At 35.6% G+C, this 26,736-nt stretch overlaps 1 protein-coding gene across 3 annotated transcripts in view; it reads right to left on the reverse strand.

The window, feature by feature from the left end:
• Col11a1 (collagen type XI alpha 1 chain) overlaps positions 1-26,736 on the reverse strand; it is a 214,391-nt gene that overhangs the window by 96,357 nt on the left and 91,298 nt on the right. For all 3 annotated transcript variants that reach the window (XM_060392852.1, XM_060392851.1, XM_060392850.1), the window contains 11 exons: positions 25,890-25,943; positions 25,409-25,453; positions 25,155-25,208; positions 24,795-24,839; positions 20,421-20,474; positions 18,718-18,762; positions 18,309-18,362; positions 18,183-18,227; positions 6,898-6,951; positions 4,144-4,251; positions 1,495-1,548 (listed from right to left, as the gene is read on the reverse strand). In XM_060392852.1, coding sequence (XP_060248835.1) covers positions 1,495-1,548; positions 4,144-4,251; positions 6,898-6,951; positions 18,183-18,227; positions 18,309-18,362; positions 18,718-18,762; positions 20,421-20,474; positions 24,795-24,839; positions 25,155-25,208; positions 25,409-25,453; positions 25,890-25,943 — 612 coding nt within the window. The remainder of the gene's footprint in view (positions 1-1,494; positions 1,549-4,143; positions 4,252-6,897; positions 6,952-18,182; positions 18,228-18,308; positions 18,363-18,717; positions 18,763-20,420; positions 20,475-24,794; positions 24,840-25,154; positions 25,209-25,408; positions 25,454-25,889; positions 25,944-26,736) is intronic.

The following is a 26,736-nucleotide window of genomic DNA, read 5'->3' on the forward strand; positions in this document are numbered from 1 at the left end:
TCCTCCTGGAGGGGCAACCTTGCCAGGCCATGGAGGAAGAGGATGCAAACTTGATAGGCTGGGTCAGATGGTAGGGGACAAGGGAAGGGGGAAAGGGGAGAAGAGGGAGGGATGGTGAAACTGGGAGGAGAAAAAGAAGGAGTTACAATTGGGATATAAAGTTAATAAATTGTAAGAAATACATTTTTTTAAAAAAGAATCCCGGATTACACAGATGTTTCCTAGATCCAAAGGCAACTATGTGTGTTTAGATGACACAGATAGGAAGAGTTAAACAAAAGCAGCATGTGAAAATGAAGGGTCCGTATTTATCAGCTGAAGTAGTTCTCTCATAGAATATTTGGGCTCCTCATGTATACTATCATGTATAATGTGTCATGTACACTATCATAGAATCTATGAATAGTAATACTTTGACTTCTTCCTTTCTGATCTGTATGCTCTTGATCTCCTTCAGTTGTCTTACTGCTCTAGCAAGGACTTCTAGTACTATGTTGAAGAGATATGGAGAGTGGGCAGCCTTGCCTTGTCCCTGATTTCAGTGGGATTGCTTTAAGTTTTTCTCTGTTTAGTTTGATGTTGGCTATCGGTTTACTGTATATTGCCTTAACTTTGTTTAGGTATGTGCCTTGTATCCTTGATCTCTCCAATACTTTAAACATGAATGGGTGTTGAATTTTGTCAAATGCTTTTTTGGCATCTAAGGAGATGAACATGTGGGGTACTTTTTCTTTCAGTTTGTTTACATGGTAGATTATATTGATGGATTTCTGTATATTGAACCATTCCTGCATGCCTGAGATGAAGTCTACTTGGTCATGGTGGGTGATGTGTTCTTGAATTTGGTTTGTGAGTATTTTATTGAGTATTTTAGCTTCAGTGTTCATAAGAGAGATAGGTCTGAAGTTCTCTTTTGTTTTTTTTTTTTTTTTTTTGGTGGGGGTCTCTGTGTGGTTCATGAACAGAATTGATTGTTCTGAACTGTCCCCTGTCCTCCATATATGTGCCTAAGGATGTGAGCACACATGTGTACATACATACACACAAGTAACTAAATGAATATAAATGAAATAGTTCAAACCACAAGGGTAACAATAATTTTAAAATGTTGTTATCGTCTACATGATACATACTATGTAAATAAAAATAAAAAAATATGTATTTCTTCTCTCAAACATCCAACTACATCAAAGGTGCTAACTAAACCCTTTTTTTCATAACAACTCTGTGTCCAGAAAGTAACATTATCACAGGCTTTCTGAAACCCTGCACTCCAGATGAGTGTGCACTATTATACATAAAAGTGTGTTTTTATATTCGGTGGTAAGCATTGAACAGAGAGAACTTATATTTTATTCTATTTTCCACATCTAACACTAAGTTTCTAAGTTTAGGTTATTAATTTAACTATATAATTAGTTATATATATATATGTATCACATAATATTTACAACATAAAAGTTTTATAATACTATGAAGTTCAAATTCTTTTACCTTTGGACCTTGTCTTCCCGGATAGCCTGGCAATCCTGGAACCCCAAGTTTTCCCTAAAATTATGAAAAACACAAAGATAAAAATTAACAGCCCATACAGAATATCTCTTGTGACAATTTTCTGGATATTTGAACACAGACTTTGCAAGTGTTCACTCCAGTTTATTTCCATTATAGTTTTTCATTTCCATAGAAAATAAAATTGTTACTCTGTATATAATTTAAATGCTTTACTAATACCTAAGAGCTATTGTTGTGTAGATGATTGTACCTTCTTTGGAGACATAGAAACTTAGGAAAAGAGACTTCTCACTAGTGAATTTTAAAGCATAACAAAAGAAAACTACCTTCTTAATTAAACACGAGTTGATGTTAATTACTATATAATTAGAGATATATTCAGAACTTAGCATTCCAACTAAAGTAAATCTTCATGACAAATTATTCTTTTTGTCATATCATAACTGTAAATCAATTTATTAGGATATATGTGTTGTCACTGACTAAAATCTAAATAATTTTTAGAAACGTCTAATTAAATTTTAAGAAAACAATTTGAACAAATATTTGCTAAATCTGGGTTAATAAACTTAGAATGTGTTGAGAACTATAGTGAATGATGATGGTTTATGTGAAGTGTTATACCTCTACGTGGGTACTTGAATATTTAACTATAATTTCCCAGTCCAATGAATTTATGCCTCAATCTGAAAATATTAATCAAATTTAAATTGTAAATTAACACTGTGGCTTGTTTTTTTTTATTTTCAAAAAAAACAGGAAAAGTAAGAAACTAAATACATATTTGTGGAGTTCTGGACATCACTTTTTACAGCAAAATCATTAATGAATAACATAGTAACATTTGGGTTATTTTTTTTAAACTTTAGCCCAATTAGTATCATTATGGAAAATGTATATTTTCAAAAAGAATAGAATCAAATGCAGGAGTAGATTTATATACCCAAATTAAAATATAAACAAAACACTTAAAAGAAAAAAATTTTCTTTCTGGAAAAAAAAAAACACAGGCAAGCACATGATTTATGACCTTGTCATTACAGATTGAAGTAAAAAATTGTGTAAGTTACAATTGACCCTGCATAGATAAGCAATTCCCACGTGGATAATATGCAAACAAGCCCTGAGAAGCTTGCTTTTAATGATGTCCCCTTGGATATATTAAGCTACTATATCTTTTTTCATATGCCACTGATTTCAAGGCAAATGAGAGTCTCTAGTGATCACAACGCTATCTGTATTTTATGTTAATTGTTATATCAGACTCATACCTTTTATTCATTTTAGAATCATTTTAAAATAAATCCAGATAGATAACTTGTATTATTTTAAATGATGATATAAATGTCAGCAAATAGGCGTGTAATAATGAAACGTTACACATGGAGAAGCATGGTGCAATGCTTTAGAATCGTATCTGGGACGATTTGTACCTAACTGGGTAGAGCTGGGAAGAGAGGAAGGTCATCAGAAACGTTGATCAACAGACAGTGAACATCAAAAAAGCATCTAAAGACATCGAAGCCTTAGCTTGCTAGAATATCTTCCCCCACTTTAGTACATGCTACAGTGCTGATCAGTTCAGGAGAGACAACTTACAGGACTCAGTTTCCAAAGCCTGAGTCCTGTAAAACTGCCATATCAGCAATTCCAGACGGGGCAGACTTTCACTTATTTCCTCACAAATGTCCACACAATGCCAACGTATTTTCCTTCTGAGACATGAAGTGTGTCGTGGAAAAATTACAAATTTCTGATTAACAATAGAATTTTATTATTTTCCAGAAAACGAACAAACAAACAAACGTGTTCTTGCTGGAGAAAAATATTTAGACATGAATTATATCAACAGTATAGAGCAGCTATTTACATTTTCTTTTGGTATACACGAGAAATAATGATTCCCGTTTTTCTCCCCATCATTTCAGTTCATAGACAGATAATTAACTGTGGATAACAACAGTGTCCAAAGCATTTGCCTGGCATATGAAAGCTCGTGGTTTTAATCCCCAGTGGACCCCTAAAATTAATAATAATTTAAGTTCATAATCTACCTAAGTTTCCTACATAACTAAGTAGTGCATGAGGCAGAAGTAACATTATTTACTGCATTAAAAGTAAAGATATTAGAAATATTTTGTCACAGCCCATATGGCTCAGGTTCTCTCTGAACAGTGAAGAGTAAAGTTATCTGAAATTTCTTTCTTAGTTTCAGGTTAAATTCAAATTTCTTGAAGAAAAGCATGGAGATAACATATATATATATTTAATTAATGCCCTGTGAAAACCATTTATATACAGAAAGAAAAACACTCACTTTGTTTGTGGTTCAAACATGGCTTGGTTTGGTCTGATACAATAGGTTAACTGTCTTTCATTGTTTCCTTGAAATTTAGGATATTTACAATCAAATCCAAATAAGGGTAAGTTTTAAGACTCCCTGCTCCTGATTAGCCCATAGGAAGATGAAGACTACCTCAAAAGTAAGTGTCCTCTCTTTACTCAAGAGTCCTGTACAATGAATACAAGCACTTTGCTTTCTGGCATTAGTAATGCCTTTGTTTATAATGACACATACAACACAGAGCACTGTATGAAGTACAACTTGCAAGATGAAATCCCACTTACCTTCTCTCCTGCTTGGCCAGAGGGGCCAGGGTCTCCAGTTGGGCCTGCACGCCCTTTGGGGCCTTCAGGGCCATCTTCTCCTCTTGGGCCAATTTGACCCACCTCGCCCTGAAATGCAAAATGACGTCATTTTTTGATTCAATACACCTGCAGATTTGCAGGTAGAGATTCTAGGTTATTAGAGAATCGGAACTTCTGACTTTTTTTTTCCTCCTGTTTTGTTTTCTTGCTTGCTTTAGAGAATGGGGTTGAAATAGTTTGACATCAACAAACATTTCATTATTGAATAAGAAACTGACCTAATATTTTAAAAGTTGAGGAAGCTTGATCATACTTCCATATTGCTTAATATAGCTTGGATGAAGGAGAGAGGAGAAAGAAGAGAGAAAAGAAATGAGAGAGAAATAGAGGGAGACAACAAGACAGAGAGAGATTACATATGGGAGAGAATAGAGTAAATGTTAGAAAATAGCTTTGGAAACTATTATGTAGACACAAAAGTCTTCATTTTGAACATATTTTTAATTTAATGAACACATTGGAAACTGAATTTCAAGTCAATTGTTTCCCTACTAAAAAAGCTTTCACATGAACTTAGGGATTCCAAACTACTCTGAGGTCTGCTTCTTTGATCAGATGATTACTTATCAAAATAAATCTTCCAAATAAAGTACTTAATGGGCTCTAAGTCAGTCAGTCCACTTTATAATAAATTATTACCAGATGTAAATATAACATACTTATACTCTGCAAATCAGAACATAATAAAACTTAAAATGCAGAAAAGTTGCATACTATGTCTTTCTAGCATCATACTTTGAAACATATATACAAAATTTAAAATAAAACAACAGTTCTTTCTTCTTGTAAGAAGAAAGACCATGCTATTCTGAAACCTCTATAAACAATAGTACTCAGTTTTATTTAGATGTTGTTGAGGTTATAGCTTAAGAAATACATTGTTGAGGTGAAACTGCATTTAGTTATGTAGCTCAATAGCAGAACCCTTGTCTAGCATTGTCAAAATTCAGAATCACTTCTCTAACACTCTAAAAAATGCATTTAGTGCACATATCCTCCTGACATACTTATCCTCCTGACATAAGCTATTGTGCATAGCTTATCTTAAAAGCACACTGGTCACTCTGGTTGATGCATGCCTTTAATCTCAGCCTTCAGAAGGCAGAGGCAGGTGATCTTTGTGAAAATGAAGGAAACCAGGGCTACAGAATGAGTTTTTAGGGTTTTTTTTTCTTATTTTTATTTTTTTTTCTTTATTATTATTATTTACCATTTTTTCACTTTGAATCCCCGCTGTAGCCCCCCTCATCTTCTCTGGTCCCCCATTCTCCCTCTCCCTGCCCTATATTCCTCCCCTATTCCACTGATAGAGGCAGAACTCCTCCCTATTATCTGACCCTAGCGTATCAGGTCTCATCACTACTGTTTGGATCCTCTTTCTCTGTGGCCTAGTATGGTCACTTTGCCAGGTGGAAGTGATCAAAGAGCAGGAAATCAAGATCATGCAAGTGACTGCCCCTGCTCCCCTTATTAGGGAAACCCCATGGAGACTGAGCTGCCCATGGGCTACATCTGAGCAGGGTGTCTAGGTCTTCTGCTTGCATGGTCCTTGGTTGATTCATCAGTATCTGTAGGCACTTACATTTGCTCAACTATATTCTTAGCAGCTTTATTCATAATAGCCAGAATCTGGAAACAAGCCAGATGTCCCTCAATGGAGGAATGGAATCAGAAATTGTGGTACATTTATACAATGGAATACTGCTCAGCAATTAAAAAAACAAGAAAATCATGAAATTTGCTGGCAAACTGATGGAACTAGAAAAGAACATCCTGGGTGAGGTAATGCAGAGTGAGGATGAAGCTAGCCAGGGCTGCATAGTAGTAAGAACCTGTCTCAAAATAACAACAAAGACAAAGCCAACTTGAAGAAAAGGAAAGTGTAAAGAATATTTACGTAGTGTATACCCGAGTAAAAGCATCCAGCATCTGACACAAAACTACCAGCACTGGAAGTCAGATGTTTTATGTTCATTCTCCACTAAATCCATGCTATTTACATGATGGGTTTACTGGAATGTAACCCAATAGGTATCTTCACACATTTGTGTGTCTCCTCTAAAATTTAACATAACATCTAGAAAAACACTGGCGCTGTACTATGCATAATATCATTATAATGTTCAATCTTCACATAAGAGATGAAGTGATAATATATTTAACCTTTTTTGGCTGTATTTAATGTTAAGAAAATATATATACATATATACGTATGTGCAGTGTTCTGACTCGTGTCAGTGTTGGCTTGAAGCAAACTGGAGTCGTTCTTGGAAAACAGAACCTAAATTGAGAAAATGTCCCCACCAGATGGGTCTGTGTATTTTTTAGGTGTGTACTTTCTTGATTGAATATGGAAAGGTTTGTGCCATTCCTGGGGTGATGGTCTTGGGTGCTGTAAGAAAGCAAACTCAGCATGCTATAAAAACTTAAATTGGTAAGCAGCTCTACTTCATGGCCTTCACACTGCTTCCTGCCTCCAAGTTCTTGTCTTGTTTAAATTCTTCCCTAACGTCTATCAGGGATAGGTGTCTCCCTGCAAGCATAAGAGAAATAAACTCTTTTATCATTAACTTTCTTTTGATCGTGGTATTTTATCACAGCAGTAGAATTTTTAACCAAGACAAACAGTATGTTCAAACAATACATATTAGTGCAAAATTTCTTCATACTCACTCTGTCACCTTTAAGACCCATGTCACCTTTGAATCCTGGAAAGCCATCTTCACCCTAAAATAATATCATGAATAAAGAAGATTTTAATTAATAATTGTGAGTAACCCAAAACAAATCTATGTAAAGTGAATATTAAGAACTAAAAGAAAATATACTGAGAAACATAAATTCCAGTCATGAAACCACATATGCTCTGCTCCATCCCAGACCTACCCCCTGATCTCCTGAGTCCTACCTCCCTCAATGATTGGCTAAAACTTACAGAATTTTTCAAAAATAAATTCATTACTAACTCCCTATCTATTAGAGGAAATAGCCATTCTTTTTGTAATAGCATTTTTAAATATTTTGAAAAAGGAAATATTTAAATGATTAAAATAATTTAATGAAGTTGAGAAAACGTTTTCCCCAAAGTCACACATTTATGCGTAAGAATTTTCAGGATTTTCAGTTTTCTGCTATGGGGAGGCACTGGGCATATCAATAACTTCCAGGTAGGCCTCATGTTCTAACGAACGCCACAATGTTGTCGTTTCTTTTATTACTTATAGTTCGGTGTGGATTTTGTGGTTTCTGTTTTCATGTTGTCTTATTGTGTTTTCTTAGTTTTGTGGAGTTTTTCTTTTTTGAGACATAATTTAATTTAGAAGGGCAGAAAGGGGAAGATGATCTGGAAGAAATTGGGGGGAGGTGAAGGAGAGACCATACTATATTTAAAATTGTTTTAAATAATAAAAATGTAATAACAAAAACGGAGTTTTCGTGATTTTATATAATTTGCATTCAATGAATACTTTTTATCTCAAATTGTTCTCTAAACTACATTCTGTTATCTGGTGAGGAGTAAGCAAATTCACAATATGCCTTAAATGTAGAGATTGCCAATTTTCCACTATTTGCTCAAATAGGTGATGCTGAAGGAGGAAAGAGGAAAGAGACATTTTGACTATGGAAATATTTTCTGCTACTCATCCTGAAATTAAAAATCTTCAGGATGATCTTATTGCTTCTTAAATTTCTTTTTATCTTTATTTATTTTTTTATTAATACAGTTTATTCACTTTGTATCCCAGCTGTGGCCTCCTCCCTCATGGTCCCTCATCCCACCTTGCTTCCCTCATCTCCTCCCATGCTCCTCCCCAAGTCCACTGATAGGAGAGGTCCTCCTTTCCTTCCCTCTGAACCTATTCTATTAAGTCTCATCAGGACTGGCTGCACTAGAAATTGAAAAATATGTCAGCAGATCTCCTATGCTTATGGATCAGTAGGATTAACAGTGAAAATGGCCATCCTGCCAAAAGCAATCTACAGATGCACTTGCACTAAAATTTCCATCAAAATGCCAACACAATTCTTTACAGAATTTGAAAGGACAATTCTCAATTTCGTATGAAAAATAAAAAACATGTCCGCTCAAATGATTATCTTTTTTAGGTGTATAGATTTCATTGTGTTTATCATATCTTATAGGTCTATATAAGTGAGTATATCCCATGTTTGTCTTTCTCCTTCTGGGATATTTCACTCAGAATGATCTTTTCTAGATCCCACCATTTGCCTGCAAATTTCATGATTTCCTCCTTTTTGATTGCTGAGTTGTATTCCATTGTGTAAAAATACCACAATTTCTGTACCCATTCCTCCGTTGATGGACATCTGGGTTGTTTCCAGGTTCTGGCTATTACAAATAAAGCTGCTATAAACATGGTTGAGCAAGTATCCCTTTTGTGTACTTGAACAAACTTTGGGTATATACCTAGCAGTGGTATAGCTGGGTCTTGAGGAAGCACTATTCCTAATTGTCTTAGAAAGCGCCAGATAGCTTTCCAGAGTGGTTGTACCAGTTTACATTCCCACCAGCAGTGGAGGCCTCCTTTAGAAAGACAGATGGGATGTGCATTGAACGTATGACAGGAGTCTACTGAGCGCATCTGAAAGACTCTAACTAGCAGTGTTTTCAAAGCAAAGACTCATGACCAAACCTTTGGCAGAGTACAGGGAATCCTAAGAAAGAAGGGGAGTTAGTCTGATGGGGAAAGGATAGGAGCTCCACAAGGACCAAATATATCTGGGCACAGGGTCTTTTCTGAGACTGACATTCAACCAAGGACCATGTATGGATATAACCTAGAACCTCCACTCAGATGTAGCCTGTGGTAGCTCAGTAACCAATTGGTTTCCCAAAGTGAGGGGAACAGGGACTATTTCTAACAGGAACTCAATGACTGGCTCTTTGGTCTCCCCACCCCCGAAGGGAGGAGCAGTCCTGTTAGGCCACAGAGGAGGGCTTTGCAGCCAGTCCTGAAGATACCTGATAAAACAGGATCAGATGAATGGGGAGAAGGTCCCCCCTATCAGTGGACTTGAAAAGGGGCACGGTGGAGATGAGGGAGGGAGGGACTGGGAGGGAATGAGGGATCGGGACATGGCTGGGATACAGAGTTAATAAAATGTAACTGATAAAAAAAATAAAAAATAAAAAAAAATTAAAAACAGAATTGTGAAAACAATCCTGTGCAATAGATCATCTGAAGGTATCTCCATCCCTGATTTCAAGCTGTACTACAGAGCAATAGTTATAAAAACTGCATGGTACTGGCATAGAAACTGAATGGTGGATCAATGGAATAGAATAGAAGACTCAGAAATAAACGCACACACCTACGGATACTTGAATTTTAACAAAGAAGCCAAAACCAAACAATAGAAAAAGAAAAGGCAGCATCTTCAACAAATGGTGTTGGTCTAACTGGATGTATAATTGTAGGAAAATGCAAACAAATCCATATTTATCACCCTGCACAAAACTAAATTCCAAATGGATCAAAGATCTCAACATAAAAACCAGACACACTAAATCTGCTAGAAGAAAAAGTGGGGAAGAATCTTCAATTCATTGGCACAGGAGACAACTTCCTGAACAGAACACCAACAGCACAAGCTCTAAGAGCAACAATCAATAAATGGGACCTCATGAAACTGAAAAGCTTCTATAAAGCAAAGGACACTGTCATCAGAACAAAACAACAGACTGGGAAAGAATCTTCACCAACCCTGTATGTGACAGAGGGCTGATATCCAGAATATATAAAGAACTCAAGAAATTAAAATCAACAAATCAAGTAATCCAACTTTTAAGTAATGGGGTACAGAGCTTCAAAAGTTTCAAGAAAAACAGTGATTACTATTTTAATTTTACTTTAGCTTATAATTTTTAATTAAATTTTAATTTTTTTATGTTAGTTACAGTTTATTCACTTTGTGTCCCAGATATAGCCCCCTTGCTCAATCCCTCCCCATCCTACCCTCCATCCCCTATCAACTCCCATGCCCGCTCCAAGTCCACTGATGGGGGAGGTCCTCTTCCCATTTTAAATGGACATTTTTCTGTTCTCAAAGTCAAAGAATTTTGAGGAGTTTTCAAAATGAAGACAGAACACCACAGCTATATTTGTTCTCTGAGAATTTTTTAAAATGTACTTTGATCATATTTGTGTCCTTTCCAAATACTTTCCAGATAAAAAAACCTCCCTTATATATTCAATGTAATGTCCCCTCGTTCTGAATATTTATTTTTACTATTGAGATACTATACTTAGTTCATTTCCTCCTGTCTTTTTCTCCCTCCAAACTGTTCATATGACCCTTCTTGGTTTCTTCTTGGTTTTCTTTTCATTAACTGTTATTAAATAAATATGTGTGTATGTACATACATATATATAATGACCTTTTAAACACATACACAAACACACAAAAATGACAGCTCCGTTTTTTTAACTTCAAAATATTTCTTAACAGTGGAATTAGGGGTATCTCTGACTATTTTGCCTGCTCTTTTGACCCTTTTCCTCCTGCTAGGTTGCGTCTCCCAACCCTGATATGAGGGTTTGGGGGGCTAGTTTTATGGTAACTTTTTATTCTATGTTCAGTTGATATCCCTGGGTGGTCTGTTCTTTTCTGAACAGAAACAAAGAACTAGTAGATCTGGGGGAAGGGGAGGTTGGTGGAATATGAAGGAGTGCTCGGGATATATTGCATAAAAAAAGAATAAAACAAAATTTAAAAAAGAAAAGAAACAGGCTTCTAAAGGATAATAATATAATAAAAAGTAAGATAAAATATTTTAATGATGAATGTAAGTTAGCTCCTGTCCATGCTATGATTTAACTCTTAATCATTTTTAAATCCTTTTATCTTGAATTATCTTTCCATCCTCATCCAACTCCTGGAATGAGTTCCAAAAGACAGGGGTTTGAGTTATTGTTTCAGTATCCTTCACACCACACGTGGGAAATCACTTTCTTTTTTTCCTAATCCGGTAATACTATTAACTATTAAGTCTCAGCTCATAATTCTGCCTTGAAATTTTCCTTGATTTAAATCTTTCATCATAAAAGTGATCTAGTTTGTGTGTGCCCCATGACAAAAATATGCCTTTTTGCACTTAATCTCAAGAGGCCATTGTTTCCACTAAATGGTAGAGCCAATAATCATTCCTAATTAGCCATTAAGTCCCTGGTGCTTAATCTATTTCAAACCTTAAAAATCCATGGTGCTCAATAAACACTAAATGAACATATGGAAAAATACCCAGGTCTCAGTTGGAAATTTGTAAATTACGTAAAGGTCCAGAAAATGACATAGCTTGGACTGCTGAAATGCAAACCTACATGAAACATAAAGCCCAGGCTCATGTTTTGAATGTTTGTTCTTTTCTGCTGACACTATTTTGAACGCTGTGAGAGCTCTAAATTTGTGGACAGTCTGGCAGAACGAGTTCACTAAAGCAGTGTTTATGCTTACATTTGAACATTATTATCAGCTTTAAGTTCTTTCTGGGTCTCCAACACACAGACAGAGTCCTACCTGCCTTAGCTCTGATATCATGATTGAGACACCCAAAACCAAGGTTTCAAATAAAACTTTCCAGCCTTTGGTTTGTTTGTTTTAATGCTCATAAAACAAAACAAAACAAAAATAAACAAACAAACATAAACAAAAAACAAACATAGAGGACAGAATAAAGAGGCACATCAAAAAATATGAGAAAAAATGTAAAAGACCCATAAGCACATTAAAGAATGTTTCCCTGAGAGAGAAGCAGCCTTGCTAGGCCACAGAGGAGGACATTGCAGCCATCCTGAAGATACCTGATAAGCTAGGGTCAGATGGAAGGGGAGGAGGACCTCTTCTATCAGTGGACTTGGAAAGGGGCAGGGAGGAGATGAGGGAGGACGGGTGAAATTGAGAGGGAATGAGGGAGGGGGCTATGGCTGATATACAAACTAAATAACCTGTGATTAGTATAAAAAATAAAAATTATATAAAAACAGTCAACATCAATGATAACCATCATTAATCATTAGTAAAATGCAAATAAAAGCTACATAAGCAAAGAATATATGTGTTGGTGAGAGTGCAGAAAAATAGAAGTTCTGTGTGTTGTCACTAAGAATATAAAGTGGACAGACTATGAAATGATGAAAATAAAGTGAACATTTTAGGCCTGAGTATGCCTATGACAATTGGATGCAGGATCTAGAAGATATATTTATACATGTCTGGTTGTGGGAATCCTAGCAAAAATATAGCAGCAATCAAATGCCCTAGTGGACAGGCAAAAATAGCTGGTATGTGTGATGCAAGATTATCTAGCTTTTAAAGAAAGGGATATTTAGGTACTCTAAAAACCTGAGGACCTTAAATTGTTGTGCCGAATATTTTGATGCAGGGAAACACAGAGACCTAAACCTGGAAACACTGACACCGAGCTACAACATGTCTAAACTGGAGTTCTGTAGAGTTTTTTCCTCAGGACAAACTCACCTTTTAAAGAGCAGGCTGCTCTGTGTATGACTGCCAGGAGAGCTAAGAGAGGGGTTTAAGAGCTGAAAGTGGTCATTCACTGCCTATTCATTATTGTCATTACTTTCTCTCCTGAGACAAAGCTAATTACATAGTTGTCAAGTTTAGTTTAAAGAAAGCTGTGCTATGTCAAAGAACCACTAAAAGTATTGAGGATGTTTGAACAATCCTAGTTAGTTGTTTAGTTTTATTTTGTTTTGTTTCAATTTATTTATTTACTCATTTCTTTAATTTTTGAAAACAATACATAAAAGGCTGCTTCTGTCATCTCTCAATGTTTCTTTTTTTTCACTCTTTCATTTTGCATTTTTACAATTTATTCATTTAATATGATGATTGTGGCACCCTCCTTCATCTCCTCCTTGTCCCACCTACCCTTTCTTTTTCCCCAATCCCCTTCCCCCAGACCACTCAAAGGGGGAGTCCTCCTCCTCCCCTGTCATCTGACCCAAGTTTTTCAAGTCTCATCAGGACAGTTTGGATCTCTGTCTCTATGGCCTGGCAAGGCCTCTTTGCCAGAGGGAAGTGAGCAAAGAGCAGGAAACTGTGTTCATGACAGAGGCAGCACCTGCTCCTCTTACTCATGGAGACAGAGCTGCCTATTGGCTATATCTGAGCAGGGAATCTAGGTCCTCTCTATTCCTGGTTTTGGTGAGTCTCTGCAGGGCCAACTAGGCCCAGATCTTTTGGCTTTGTTATTCCCATTGTGGAGCTCCAGTTCCCTCTGGGTTCTTCTAGTCCTCTCTTCTCCCATAAGACTCACTGCACTCTGCCCAAAGTTTGGCTGTGAGTCTCAGCATCTGCTTCGATACCATTTCAGCTGGAGCCTTTCAGAGTACCTCTATGTTATCCTCTCCTCCTGTTCCTTCTCTTCCACAGCTTCTGGTGTCTATCCTGTTTGCCCTTCTGAATGAGAGTTCAGCACCCTCCCTAAGGTCCTTCGTATTTTTTTGCTTCTTTAGGACTGTAGATTGTAGTACGTTTATCCTATATTATATGGTTAACATCAACTTATAAGTTATATATACCATGCATGTCTTTCTGCAACCTCACTCAGCATGATCTTTTCTAGTTCTATCCACTTGTCTGCAAATTTCATGACTAATGAAAACTGCAGGACTCAGTTTTTTTAGGTATATAATTGATCGCCGTTACTAAACAAATAACCTGTCAAGTTATAAAAGTTTTGTGACACAAGTCATCCAAGAAATCAAAAACATGAAAAGATGAAACCTAAGAATAATAGGAATAGAGAAAAAATAAGAATCCCATCTCTAAGACCCAAAAAATATTTTAAACAAAATCATAGAAAAAAATTTCCCCAATTTAAAGTATACAAAAGGCCTTTAATATACAAAAGGCCTATAGAACACCTAATAAATTAGACCAGAAAGGAAAATCCTCCCAGCACATAATAATCAAAACTCTAAATATACAGAACAAAGAAAAAATATTTAAAGCTGCAAGGGAAAAAAAAAACAACTAAAATAAAATGGCAAGTCAATCAGAACCACCCCCGATTTCCCAAAACAGACTATGAAAGCCAGAAGGGCCTGGATGGATATATCACAGAACCTAAAGGAACACAGATGTCAGCCCAGACTATACCCAGCAAAAATTTTAATCATCGTAGATGGAGAAAAGAAGATATTCCGTGACAAAAACAAATTAATACAATACCTACCCACGAATTCAGCCTTACAGAAGAAACCAGAAGGAAAAATGCAGCCCAAAAAGGCTAACTACACCCAGGATATAAATAACTTCATTACAGCAAAACTGAAAGTAGACAAGCATACAAACACACTGCCACAACCAATATCAAAATAAAAGAAACTAGTAGTCACTGGTCATTAAGCTCGACTCAACTCTCCAAAAAAAAAAAAAAGACACCAACTAATAGAATGGAGACATAAACAGGACTCAACATTCTGCTGCATACAAGAAACATACCTCAGCCACAAAGCTAGACATTACCTGAGAGTAAAGGGCGGAAAGATGGTTCTACAAGCAAATAGACACAGGAAGGAAAAAAGGAGTATCCATTCTAATATCTAATAAAATAGATATTCAACCACTACTAATCAAATGTGATCATTCTTATCAAAGGAAAATTCGGGCAAGAAAACATATTGATTCTGAACATCTATGCCACAAATACAAGGGCACCCACATTTGTAAAACAAACATTAATAAAGTTTTAACCACACATAGATTCCCACACATTAATAGTGAGAGACTTCAACACCCCACTTTCACCAAAGAAAATGTTAATGAAACAGAAACTAAACAAAGAAGCAATTAGATTAACAAGTATCATGAATAAAATGGACCTAACAAATATTTACAAAATATCTAAATATTTACAAAATTTGTAAATCTAAATCAAATGGACAATTTTCTGATAGATTACCAAAAGTCATCCAAGAAATCAAAAACATGAAAAGATGAAACCTAAGAATAATAGGAATAGAGAAAAAATAAGAATCCCATCTCTGAGACCCATCTCTAAGACCTAGATAGATTTACCAAAGCTGAATCAAGATCATGTAAATAAATTAAACAGGTCTATATTTCCTATTTAGAAGCAGTCATCAAAAGTCTCCCTTTAAAAAAAGCCCAGGGCCAGATGATTTCAGTGTAGAACTCTACCAGACCTTCAAAAAAGAGCTAAAACCAATACTCCTCAAACTATTCCACAAATTAGAAACAGGGAACATTACCAAACTCATTCTATGAGGTTACAGTCACCTTGATACCTAAATCTCACAAAGATCCAACAAAGAAAGAGAATTCCAGACTTTTCTCTCTTATGAATATTGATGCAAAAATACTCAATAAAATACTTGCAAACCAAACCTAAGAACAAATCAAAAATATTATCCACTATGACCAAGTAGGCTTCATCCCAGGCATGCAGGGATAGTTCAATATAAGGAAATCCATCAATATAATCTACCATATAAACAAACTGAAAGAAAAAATTGGTTTCCCAAAGTGAGGGGAACAGGGACTATTTCTAACAGGAACTCAATGACTGGCTCTTTGGTCTCCCCACCCCCGAAGGGAGGAGCAGTCCTGTTAGGCCACAGAGGAGGGCTTTGCAGCCAGTCCTGAAGATACCTGATAAAACAGGATCAGATGAATGGGGAGGAGGTCCCCCCTATCAGTGGACTTGGAAAGGGGCACGGTGGAGATGAGGGAGGGAGGGACTGGGAGGGAATGAGGGATCGGGACATGGCTGGGATACAGTTAATAAAATGTAACTGATAAAAAAAAATAAAAAATAAAAAAAATAAAATAAAAAAAAAAAAGAAAAAAGACAAAACCAAAAAACACATGATCATCTCCTTAGATGCCAAAAAAGCATTTTATAAAATCCAACACCCACTCATGTTTAAAGTCTTGTAGAGATCAGGGATAAAAGGCACATACTTAAACATAGTAAATATAATATACAGCAAGTCTATAGTCAACATCAACTAAATGGAGAGAAACTTAATCACTTCCACTGAAATCAGGGACAAGGCAAGGCTGCCCACTCTCTCCATATCTCTTCAACATAGTATTGGCAGTCCTAGCTGGACTAATAAGACAACTAAAGGAGATCAAGGGGATAGAAATTGAAAAAGAAGAAGTCAAAAGTTATCACTGTTAGCAGATGATATGATAGTATGCATGAGTGACCCCAAAAATTCTACTAGGGTACTCCTATAGCTGATAAACATCTTCAGTCATGTGGCTGGATACAAACTTAACTCAAAATAAATTTAAAAAAGAATCAGTAAGCCTCCTATAAACATAAGACAAAGGGGCGGAGAAAGAAATTAGGCAAACAGTACCATTCACAATAGCGACCAAAACACATCAAGTATCTTGGTGTAACTCTAACCAAGCTAGGGAAAGACTTCTATGAAAAAAAGCTTCAAGTCTCTGAAAAAGATATTGAAAAACTTTTACTTTAATTTCCACTTTTAATTATTGTTCATTCTGTGTATTGTTTCTTCTTAAACCAAACACAACTCAAAGAAGCCAATAATATCTTGATGTTTTGATGTAGAAGTGTGCTGTTTGTTCTTTTCATGGATAGGTCTTCATTTGCCCTCAGCATCTATCATTTATTTAGCTGTCCACTTTGCAACTGATCCTCACTCCAAAAACTTATCACACTCCACCTCAAGTAAACCTTCCTTTTAAACATTTTCCACTTAGTATTCTTTAGTGGGTACTAATTGGATTTTTATTTAGATACTTAACAAGACAAGTATGTATGTCAAAGTACAGATAATATACAATACAGAAATTTCCAGTTCAGCATTGCCAGACTGCTGCCCTGAAACCACAGAAAGCCTTTAAGCCATGTTCATCTACGGTGATCATGATGAACTGGGATTGTCACCAAAGTAGTCAACTTGGTTGAAATTGCACCACATTTTTCCAAGAAGAAAGTTAACACCTTTACTCTCTCCCAGGAGTATTTTCTGTGTAAATATAAATTTTGGTGAGTATAATAAATGTATGTTTAGTTATCTATCCCCTATTAAAAACCAATTATATTCAATGAACATTCATAATATTGATTCAAAAGTAAAAAATTTCCTTGAAATCAATGCAGTAATACTATTAAATACCTACACTTATCTCAACAAAACTACTAGTGAGCCAGATTTTGTGTTTGTACTTTATGTTTAAATGTTTATGTAATAATTTTAATAAGAATTAGGCCTGATCCTGATTGTCATAAATAACTCCTTATCACTAAAAACTTATCTATGAAAGATTTAGAAATGTGCAAATTTGTTAAACATGGACTTAAAAAAAATAAGTGCAATGTTCTTTAAGAAAAAAGTAGGAAATCTAAGCTTATTAAGGTACCATAGCTTTGCTTAGCCCGAGGTACCTATATTTATCTAACTCAACTTAGTTCTAATTTTATTTTGTCCCAATAATATCGCTGCTTCAATGCAATATCTTATATGGATACTTGTTTTCACCAGTAACAAAAACAAACAAACAAAAAAAACCTTCCTTACATTGTTTTGTTTATTTCAGTTTGTAAGTCTGGGAATTTTTGGTAGAGACAAAATGAGTAAGCACTGATAAGCCATAAGCAGAACTTGCCCTCATGTCAAAGCCAACCCACACAGACTGACAAACCTGTGATTTAATCAAGTTAAACACATGTAATTAAAACAGGATTTAGGAATAGCTCTTGACATTTTCTTGCATCTGTGCTACAATTTACATCTCAGACTGGGATACCAAACATTTTTTCAGGTTTCTGGGACAAACATGCTTGAAAAGTCTGGCTTTTAAGTAATTGCTTTATGTATTTCAAAAAGAAAAACAAATGCTGAATACACATCCGTTTTATAGACTGTATGTCTGGGAATCAAAAGCAACGAAAAATCCTATTTTACCTTTTCACCTTTAGATCCCTTGAGACCTCTGACACCATCTGCTCCCTGTGAAACAAAATATATGTATTAAAGAACAACAACATTTTACCTTGAAATGAAGTCAAATACAAAACATTTAGCAGTTACCTTTACTCCGCGGGGACCAGGATAGCCAATAGGCCCCTGTGGACCTGGGGGACCCTGAAAAACATTCATTGTGACTTAAGTGTATGGCACATTGGCAAATTACTCAATCATGCACTGCAATTTTGTTTCAGTAAGTGCTATGTAAAAGTTTAATATGTACATAAATAACGAAAAGATATTCTGTAATTCTTATTAGATTTCATCATAATTACAATAATTTATTCTATGTACACTAAACATGAAGAATGCATCTGTGCTACCATGAGAATTTTTCATACAAAAATAATAGTAAGTCAATTTTCTAAATTTATTATCATAAAATTAAAATTAGCTATCCTAGATGGACTCGTGTGTTATATCAAGAGCACTATAACTTGACAGGACCTTCACTAAATGCTTTGTAACCTACCAGAGCACCCTTTTCTCCAGACTGGCCTTCTTTTCCAGGATGACCCTGTATGGGACAAGCATACAGTGCTAAAGATGTAGTATTAATGGTAACTGTTAATCTTGTTAAACCTTATAAAAACTCAGATTATATACTTTAATTTTTAATTTTAATTTTCTATATTAATTACAGATTATTCACTTTGTATCCCAGCTGTAGCCCCCACCTTCATTCTCTCCCCATCTCACCCTTCCTTTCTCCTCTCCTCCCAGGCCCTTCTCCAAGGGCTGATAGGAGAGGTTCTCCTCCCCTTCCATCTGACCCTAGCCTATCAGGTCTCATATACTTTATTTTTAAAATATTATTGAAAATTCTACAACTTTCATGGCTTTCAATAACATTGGAAGCTGGTAGAGAAAAACAAAAGATTATATTTTAGGGATATATGTTTCATTATATATGGACTCCTTTTCAAAGAGTTTGGGGAAAGCATGTAAAGTAACACACCCTGCTATTAATAATTCAATCTCAAAAAACTTACACGAAACAAGTTATACCTGACTTATATTCTTTAAACAAAAGGATGATGTGTGCATCCTTTAAAGGCAGCAAGAGCATGTGATGGAAACACATAGAAAGATCAAAGATACTAATCATATTAACGTATTATTAAAATTCCATAAATAAAAAATGTATATTCATATCAAAAATGTGCTCTGTAACTGCAGATAGAAACAGCACAGGAAATTTTGCATCTTAGGCTTGCTTGTCACAAGTCTTAAGTAAGTAGTTTGAAGAGACCATATAAATAATTTTAAAATGAAGGTAGGAATTATATGTGTGTTAGAGTAAGTGAATAACAGTTCTAGCTATATATTCAGAGTAGGAGAAACCCATTATAGACTGAAGAATTTTCATAAACATTATCTGAAGAAAGTGATGAATGTGGTGTACCATTCCCTGGCCTCCTGGATGGCTAGGTGTATATTCACCTTCCAAGCCAGCTCCAACCAGACTGGCCTACAAATAATTCTTGAAACATTCTCTTAATTGGTAATTGGGAAGGCCCAACCATTGCATTTGGTGTCCAGCCAGGACATAAGGTCCTGGGTCTATAAGAAAGAAGGCTGAGAGGGCCAAGAGGGGCCTCACATGTTCAGCTTTCCCCTATGGCCTCTGCAGTAGTTCCTCTTAAGTTCCTGCCCAGCTTGTGTTCTTGTCCTGACTTCTCTCAGTAATGGACTGTTACCTGGAAGTGAATAAACCCTTCCTCTCCAGGTTGTGTTGACCATGCCATCTTATTACAGCAACAGAAACTCTGAGACTCACAGACTCTGAGAGGTAAGTTGAGGAGTAGACGAGCTCATGTTCTTTATGAGAAGAAACAGACACTAGAAAGCTACAGTCACTGAAAATAATGGCAAGCTGAAATAGATGTTGGAAGAAAGTGTGGATTTAGGAAGGAGGGATTTGGCAGGCTCTGGTGTGCAGTGTGTGGATTACTTTAGTTAGAGGCTACTGTGATATTGATTCAGCTTCTCAGCAAAGGTGGTATATATGTCTTTATAGAAATGGCATCACATTGTAAAGAAACCAACGCTTAATTACTGACTCACTTCACTTTTAATAGTGCCTGTACATAATCATTTCTAAGACTCATGTTAAATTTATTTTTAAGACTGCTTATGGAAATGTCAGTGACAAGACAGACAGCTTTGACTTACGGGAGGCCCATCAGCACCAGGAAGTCCAGCAAGCCCTGGTTTTCCTTGTGGCCCCTAATCAAAAAGAAAAATATATGTATATTTGATTTCAAAGAAAGAAGATTATGAAAATCTCTACAGGGTGAATATCAGAACAGCACTGACAGCATGACCTTGAGATGGTGGCACCCATCTTAAAGTGACATGCAGTGTCTTAAATACTTTATAGCTGAAAACGTACATAGGGACAAGTGAAAACCGAATTTAACAGATGTCAAAAAACAATGAAATACACAATATTTAGTCAGCTTGGTTGTTGTAAATATTTCCTTATTAAAGTTTAAAAATCAGTTTTTAAAGGATACATTAAACTGGCATTAACAGAACAAAAACGCAAGTAATCCAGGTCAGAAATGCTTTGACTCCCAACACTGATGAGTAAAGCTCTGGATATTCCCATTGATAACACTGTATTAACACCTACACAAAGATGCAGCCATGAGCACTACTGAATGCGCTAGTAAGTGATGCATCAGATACACAAAATACAGATCAAAATTAAAATAGAGGTTAAAAGTTCCTAAGGCTGTCCTCTTAATGTCAGAGGAGAAAAGTTATTGCCAGGGTGCTCGTGATGATGTACACAAATGTATTGTGCTGTTTGTTGTTTAAAGGTATTTAGTAAATAATCATATATATTATATAACTCTTGCTTAGAGTAATAAGTGATTACATTAACATTTACTACACTATGCATTTTTATTATTTTAGAGGCTAGCCCTTCTACTTAAGAAAAATAAGTTTACTCCAAACTACCATTTTTATTTTGTAAACTTATCCACATCCTGCTTACATGTCTTGATTCTGAAATGAGGTTACATCAAGTCCCTGACCTGTGTGATCTCTATTTGCACATATGGTTGTTGTGTTGCTGACATCATGTTTTTCACACAGCTGGCTGTCTAATGGTGTTTCTTAGACTGCCCTATTATTAATAGACGTAGATGCAGTTCAGAGTTATAGTGATATTTAAACTGTTCTAGTAAATGCCAGTTTCTGTGGAACTTATTAGGACCTAAGAAATGTATATCTGTTTTGATGTAAATGGTAAATAAACTAATAAATATCCAGCAAAAGACTAAAGTGTCATGGCCCACTGGATCATTCTAGTCCTTTCTTAGCTACTAAGTTTCTTAGTTTCTAATTCCATGTCACCTCGTGATTGTTAAATTAAGAATACTGTAAAGAAAAATACTGCAAACATATCTCTCTTAGGGGAAAATTAGGCATTCTAATAGCAATATTAAATTTATGAAGCCCAAGAAAATACTGCTTGCAGTTCATTTCAGCAGCCAGAATTTATAGTTGATAAAGGAGCAGGGATGTCATCAGCTTTTCTGGATCTCAAACGCAGTTTATAATATTTCTATTATTAAAGGGTATTTAGCATAAACATTGTACCTCTGTTGGGTAGAATTGCAGAGCGTTACTGGAAAGCAAAAATTAAGTTATGTGCGGGAAAATTACCTTTTGAAAATGACTTTCAGCTACTTATATCCTTTCAGAAGGGGTTAAACTTTTCAGTTTCTTCCAACAAGATGCAGTCCTATTGTACTGCAGTTATTATCAGAAACCATTAAATATTTAATTGCAGTATTTTGCCTGTCACTCAAGTTATTCTTTATTTTCAGGACACAAATCTTGTTTCTTCAAAACAAATGCAGTAGACCAACATAGAGTGAGTCCATTCATTATGTTTGCACGCAAAGGTGCCAATAGTTTGGCAAGCCATGGTACATGGAGCTTTGCCGATTATATATATTTGAGGAATAACAGGAAATATTAAAACTCTGCCAAAATGAGATGATTTTTTTAATGAAATTGAATTCAATCCATCTCCTTTTGAATGGAGGTTTCATGACAACAGAATGTTTTATCTGCGTTTTTAACTCCCTGTGCTTTCGCTGGTGAAGTGAGAATAAAGATGAATGAGTGTCATGTGTTTCATAGTTCAATAAAAGTTAAAATTTATGAAGTGCTTCTATGCACTATGTTAAGCCATTTGTATGCATTATCCACTTTGTCTCAGTGAGTCCCAGGAAATATCAACATCTGTTATTATGCGATATAGTCATAGTCTGTATGCATTCAAGTCTTCAAAGTCACGGTCTTTAATGCACTTTTACTTTGTGTCTTGGTATTTCTCACTGAGCTCATAGGGTCACATCATTTGTTTTCTGTAAATCAATTAACATGTGAGTAATATGAACTCTGAACTAAGAAATTAAATCACAGAAAAGACTCTACTTGTCAAAAATGTCAGAATAAATAACACAGGTAGTTTATCACTGCAAACCACTATTAATCTTTATGAGAAATATAATAAAAATAAGCTAAAATAACTTTATATGACAGTTTTTAGACATTAAAATAGCTAATTCTAATATGATAATATCAAATGTTAAATTGTACATGACATAATTATTATTCACCAAGTTTGAAATACCAAGTATTTTAGAAAGAATAATACAAGATAAAAAGTCAATAAAATATTCACTACTTGATATCGACAAGATATAAAGTTACATACTATATATACAATCTTTATATAACTGCCTGTAGAGTTTCTTGCCTTTTTGATGGAACAAGATAGTCTTTGAATTTATAAAGTAGAATATATTCAGAACAGAAAAAATACTGGAGTACAATGTGAACAAAAGCCGCAATCACCAAACCACATATTTTATTTTTGGCACTGCAATATGAATGCAAATACACCAGTTTTCCCAAGGAGAATATTCTTTTAACACTCCAAGAAATAAATAAGGTCCTGTTGTAAATTCAAGAGGTATGTATCTCAAATGTAATTTATAATATACAAGGGGTGTTTATAAAGTGCTAAATAAAAGATAAGAATGGTCAAGTTTAAAAGTTACTGATCTATAAAAAAGACTCAAGGAGGAAATTGCGGCTCAATACTATATTGTTTACTTAAAAAATTGGCTTAAAATAATCTTCAGAGCATACCTCAATTTCATAGTGTATTTTTCAATAACACCACTATACTGTATAATACAGTCATCCACGTAAATAAAGGTCCCTCAATAATCCCTTAAGAATTTCCCTCAAGTTGTGAACTGGACAGGTGATGTGGGAGACACCTTTAATCCCAGCACTCAGGAGACAGAGGCAGACAATCCCCAGTGAGTTAGAAGCCAGCCAGGACTACATAGAGTTTCAGGTCAGACACTGAGTTACTAACAACAATATTATTTGTCACTTACATAATTGAAATGGGCCAATGGAAAGTTCCAGTTTCCCTTTTATAAGGTCATGCAACAAGTATTGTTAAAATCAAATCTGATTACAGTTGAAATGGTTTCTATTTTACAGGCTTAATAGGTAACTCAGCCGTTAAGAGCACTAGCTGCTTTTCCAGATATCCTGGTTTTAATTCCCAGCACCCACTGGGCAGCTCAGAACCATCTGTAGTTCCAATTCCAGAGTATCTAATACCTTCCTATGGCTTCCACCGGTACTGAACACATGAGGTGCACAATCATGAAAGAAAAACACGTATACACACAAAATAATAAAGTCTAAGATATATTTTATAAACTGTTTTACTTAAAAAATCTTGGAAGTACATTAAAAAAATCACACACCATCATTAATCAGATGCAAAGAATATACTAACTTTTTCTAGTCATAATTCTGTCATGGATATTTTGGTTTTGGTGTTAGATAAGTACATAAAAGTACAATTTTTTAAAAAAACTTTTTAAATTACTTTTTTGTTTTTTTATAATATATTTCATTTTTCTTTTATGTGCATTTAGTGCGAAGGTGTCAGATCCCTTGAAATTGGCATTACAGACAGCTGTGAACTGCCATGTGGGTGCTGGGAATTGAACCTGGGTCCTTTGAAAGAGCAGACAGCAACTCTTAACCACTGAGCCATCTCTCCAGCCTTCATAAAAGTAAATTTTAATGTGAAATTCCACAGCTTCCATTCTGATTTTTAATAGTAAAGAAGTCCAAAATTTACAGACTTTGAGTTTTTAAATAATAAGAAAGAAAAGATGAACCAAAATAAAGAGAAAGCAATCACTCATCTCAATTAACTTCTGCAGTCACCACTGTTGATAATGTTAAGAGCAAACTAAGTAGAAATCCTACACTTTTTAAAATGACAACTTAAAAATGATTAAATAAATTCTATCCAATTTTTATTAGCATGGTTCTACTTCAGGTTACTGTATTACTTTGATAATGAAAGGTAAAAGTATGGAGATTTCTTATCCAAAAAAAAAAAAAAGCAGCCTTTATACCTACTGAAGGTTGACAATAACAAACTAGCTTACCAATGATTAAAAGAATAATAGAACAACTTACTTTTTCACCTGGAGGGCCAATTGGGCCTTGTGGACCAGGAAGACCCTGTTAAAAAAGAATTTATTTCATGTCAGGAATTGTTTCATTAGCATGCCTGTTCAAAATAAATAATAAAATCATTGGCACTTGGATTGATTCACAAGAACCTTGCTCTCTCTCTCTGTCTCCCTTTTTTCTGTCTCTGTCCTTCTGTTTCTCTCTGTCTTTCTCTTTGTCTGTCTGTCTGTCTGTCTGTCTCTCTCTCTCTCTCTGTTTCTAACACACACACACACAAAAACACACACCTGCAGACACACTTACACACAAATAATATCATCTTAATCCACTATCTCCCAGGAAATAAAAGTGGCTAAGACTTACCTGAGGTCCTGGATTCCCTTGCTGACCGGGCGGTCCAGGCTCCCCTTGGGGACCCTGCATAGAAAAAAACAAAGTGCTTAGTAAGGCTTTTCATTATAGGTTTTTTTTATTCTAATTCTTGAAAATTAGACCAAAATCAGTTTTCACTCAAGAAGTCTGAAAAATATATTAAACATTGTGGAATATTTTATATTTAACAACAGTAAGTCTAATGCGCTGAAGCTGACACGGATTTATAGATCTTAACTACGTACCATGTTACCTTTTGGTCCTTGGGGGCCATCTATTCCTGCAATGCCCTTCAATGAAGAACAGAATAGATTTTAAATTTTACATGATAAAGTTGAAAATAACAAGAAACCTCTCGTAATATACTAGCCAGCAGCCTGCGGTGATTTAATGTCCTTTTAGGAATAAACAGAAATGAGGACTTAGGATTTAATGAAACAGAGAGAGACCTGTACTTTCCCATCCAGGCACACACTAAAGATAGCATGAAATCATTTTCCAATGTATGGTAGGGACTAATCATGAAAACTGTAAAACCTACCCAAACAGAAGGAAAGAGCAAGGACGGAGAGTGTGAACAGTTAACCTGACAGGCAGTATTCATAGAACTTAAGAGCAGAGCAAGTCAGCTAACTTGATTCTCTGCTAAGGTGTTCAAAAGCACTGTGGAAAAATTGGCAACAAGCTTTCTCCTTTAAAACCCAGACTGTCCCCAGGGATACATACAGGTTGTCCTGGAGGTCCTGGAGTTCCCCGTGGTCCTAATAAGCCTCTTGGACCCTAAGAGGAGTAAAAGGAAAAAAGGAAGCTTGCATAAAAAATGCTCTCAAAACAGGCCTCTTTAAAGTATTCCTACTTTAAATGTGTTTTATTATTATTTTTTCAGAGTTGGAGCTAATTTGACCATGTGACATAATTACTTCTTAACCCATCAGAATGGCCAAGATGAAAAACTCAAATGACAACACATGCTGGAGAGGTTGTGGAGAAAGGGGAACCCTTCTCCACTGCTGGTGGGAATGTAAACTTGTACAACCACTCTGGAAATCAATCTGGTGCTTTCTCAGACAACTAGGAATAGTGCTTCCTCAAGACCTAGCCATACCACTCCTGGGCATATATCCAAAAGAGGCTCAAGTACACAAAAAGGACATTTGCTCAACCATGTTTGTAGCAGCTTTATTTGTAATAGCCAGAAGCTGGAAACAGCCCAGATGCCCCTCAACTGAAGAATGGATGCAGAAATTGTGGTACATCTACACAATGGAATATTACTCAGCAATGAAAAATAAGGAAATCATGAAATTTGCAGGTAAATGGTGGGATCTGGAAAGGATCATCCTGAGTGAGTTGTCCCAGAAGCAAAAAGTCAAACATGGTATATACTCACTCATATAGACATACAACATAGGACAAACCCACTAAAACCTGTGCATCTAAAGAAACTAAGCAAGAAAGAGGACCCTAACTAAAATGTCCAATCCCCATCCGGAAAGGCAAAGAGGATGGACATCAGAAGAAGAAGAAAACAGGAAACAACCTAGGAACCTACCACAGAGGGCCTCTGAAAGCC

The sequence above is a fragment of the Meriones unguiculatus genome, chromosome 10 (assembly GCF_030254825.1).
Source record: "Meriones unguiculatus strain TT.TT164.6M chromosome 10, Bangor_MerUng_6.1, whole genome shotgun sequence".
In the NCBI taxonomy this organism is placed as follows: Eukaryota; Metazoa; Chordata; class Mammalia; order Rodentia; family Muridae; genus Meriones; species Meriones unguiculatus.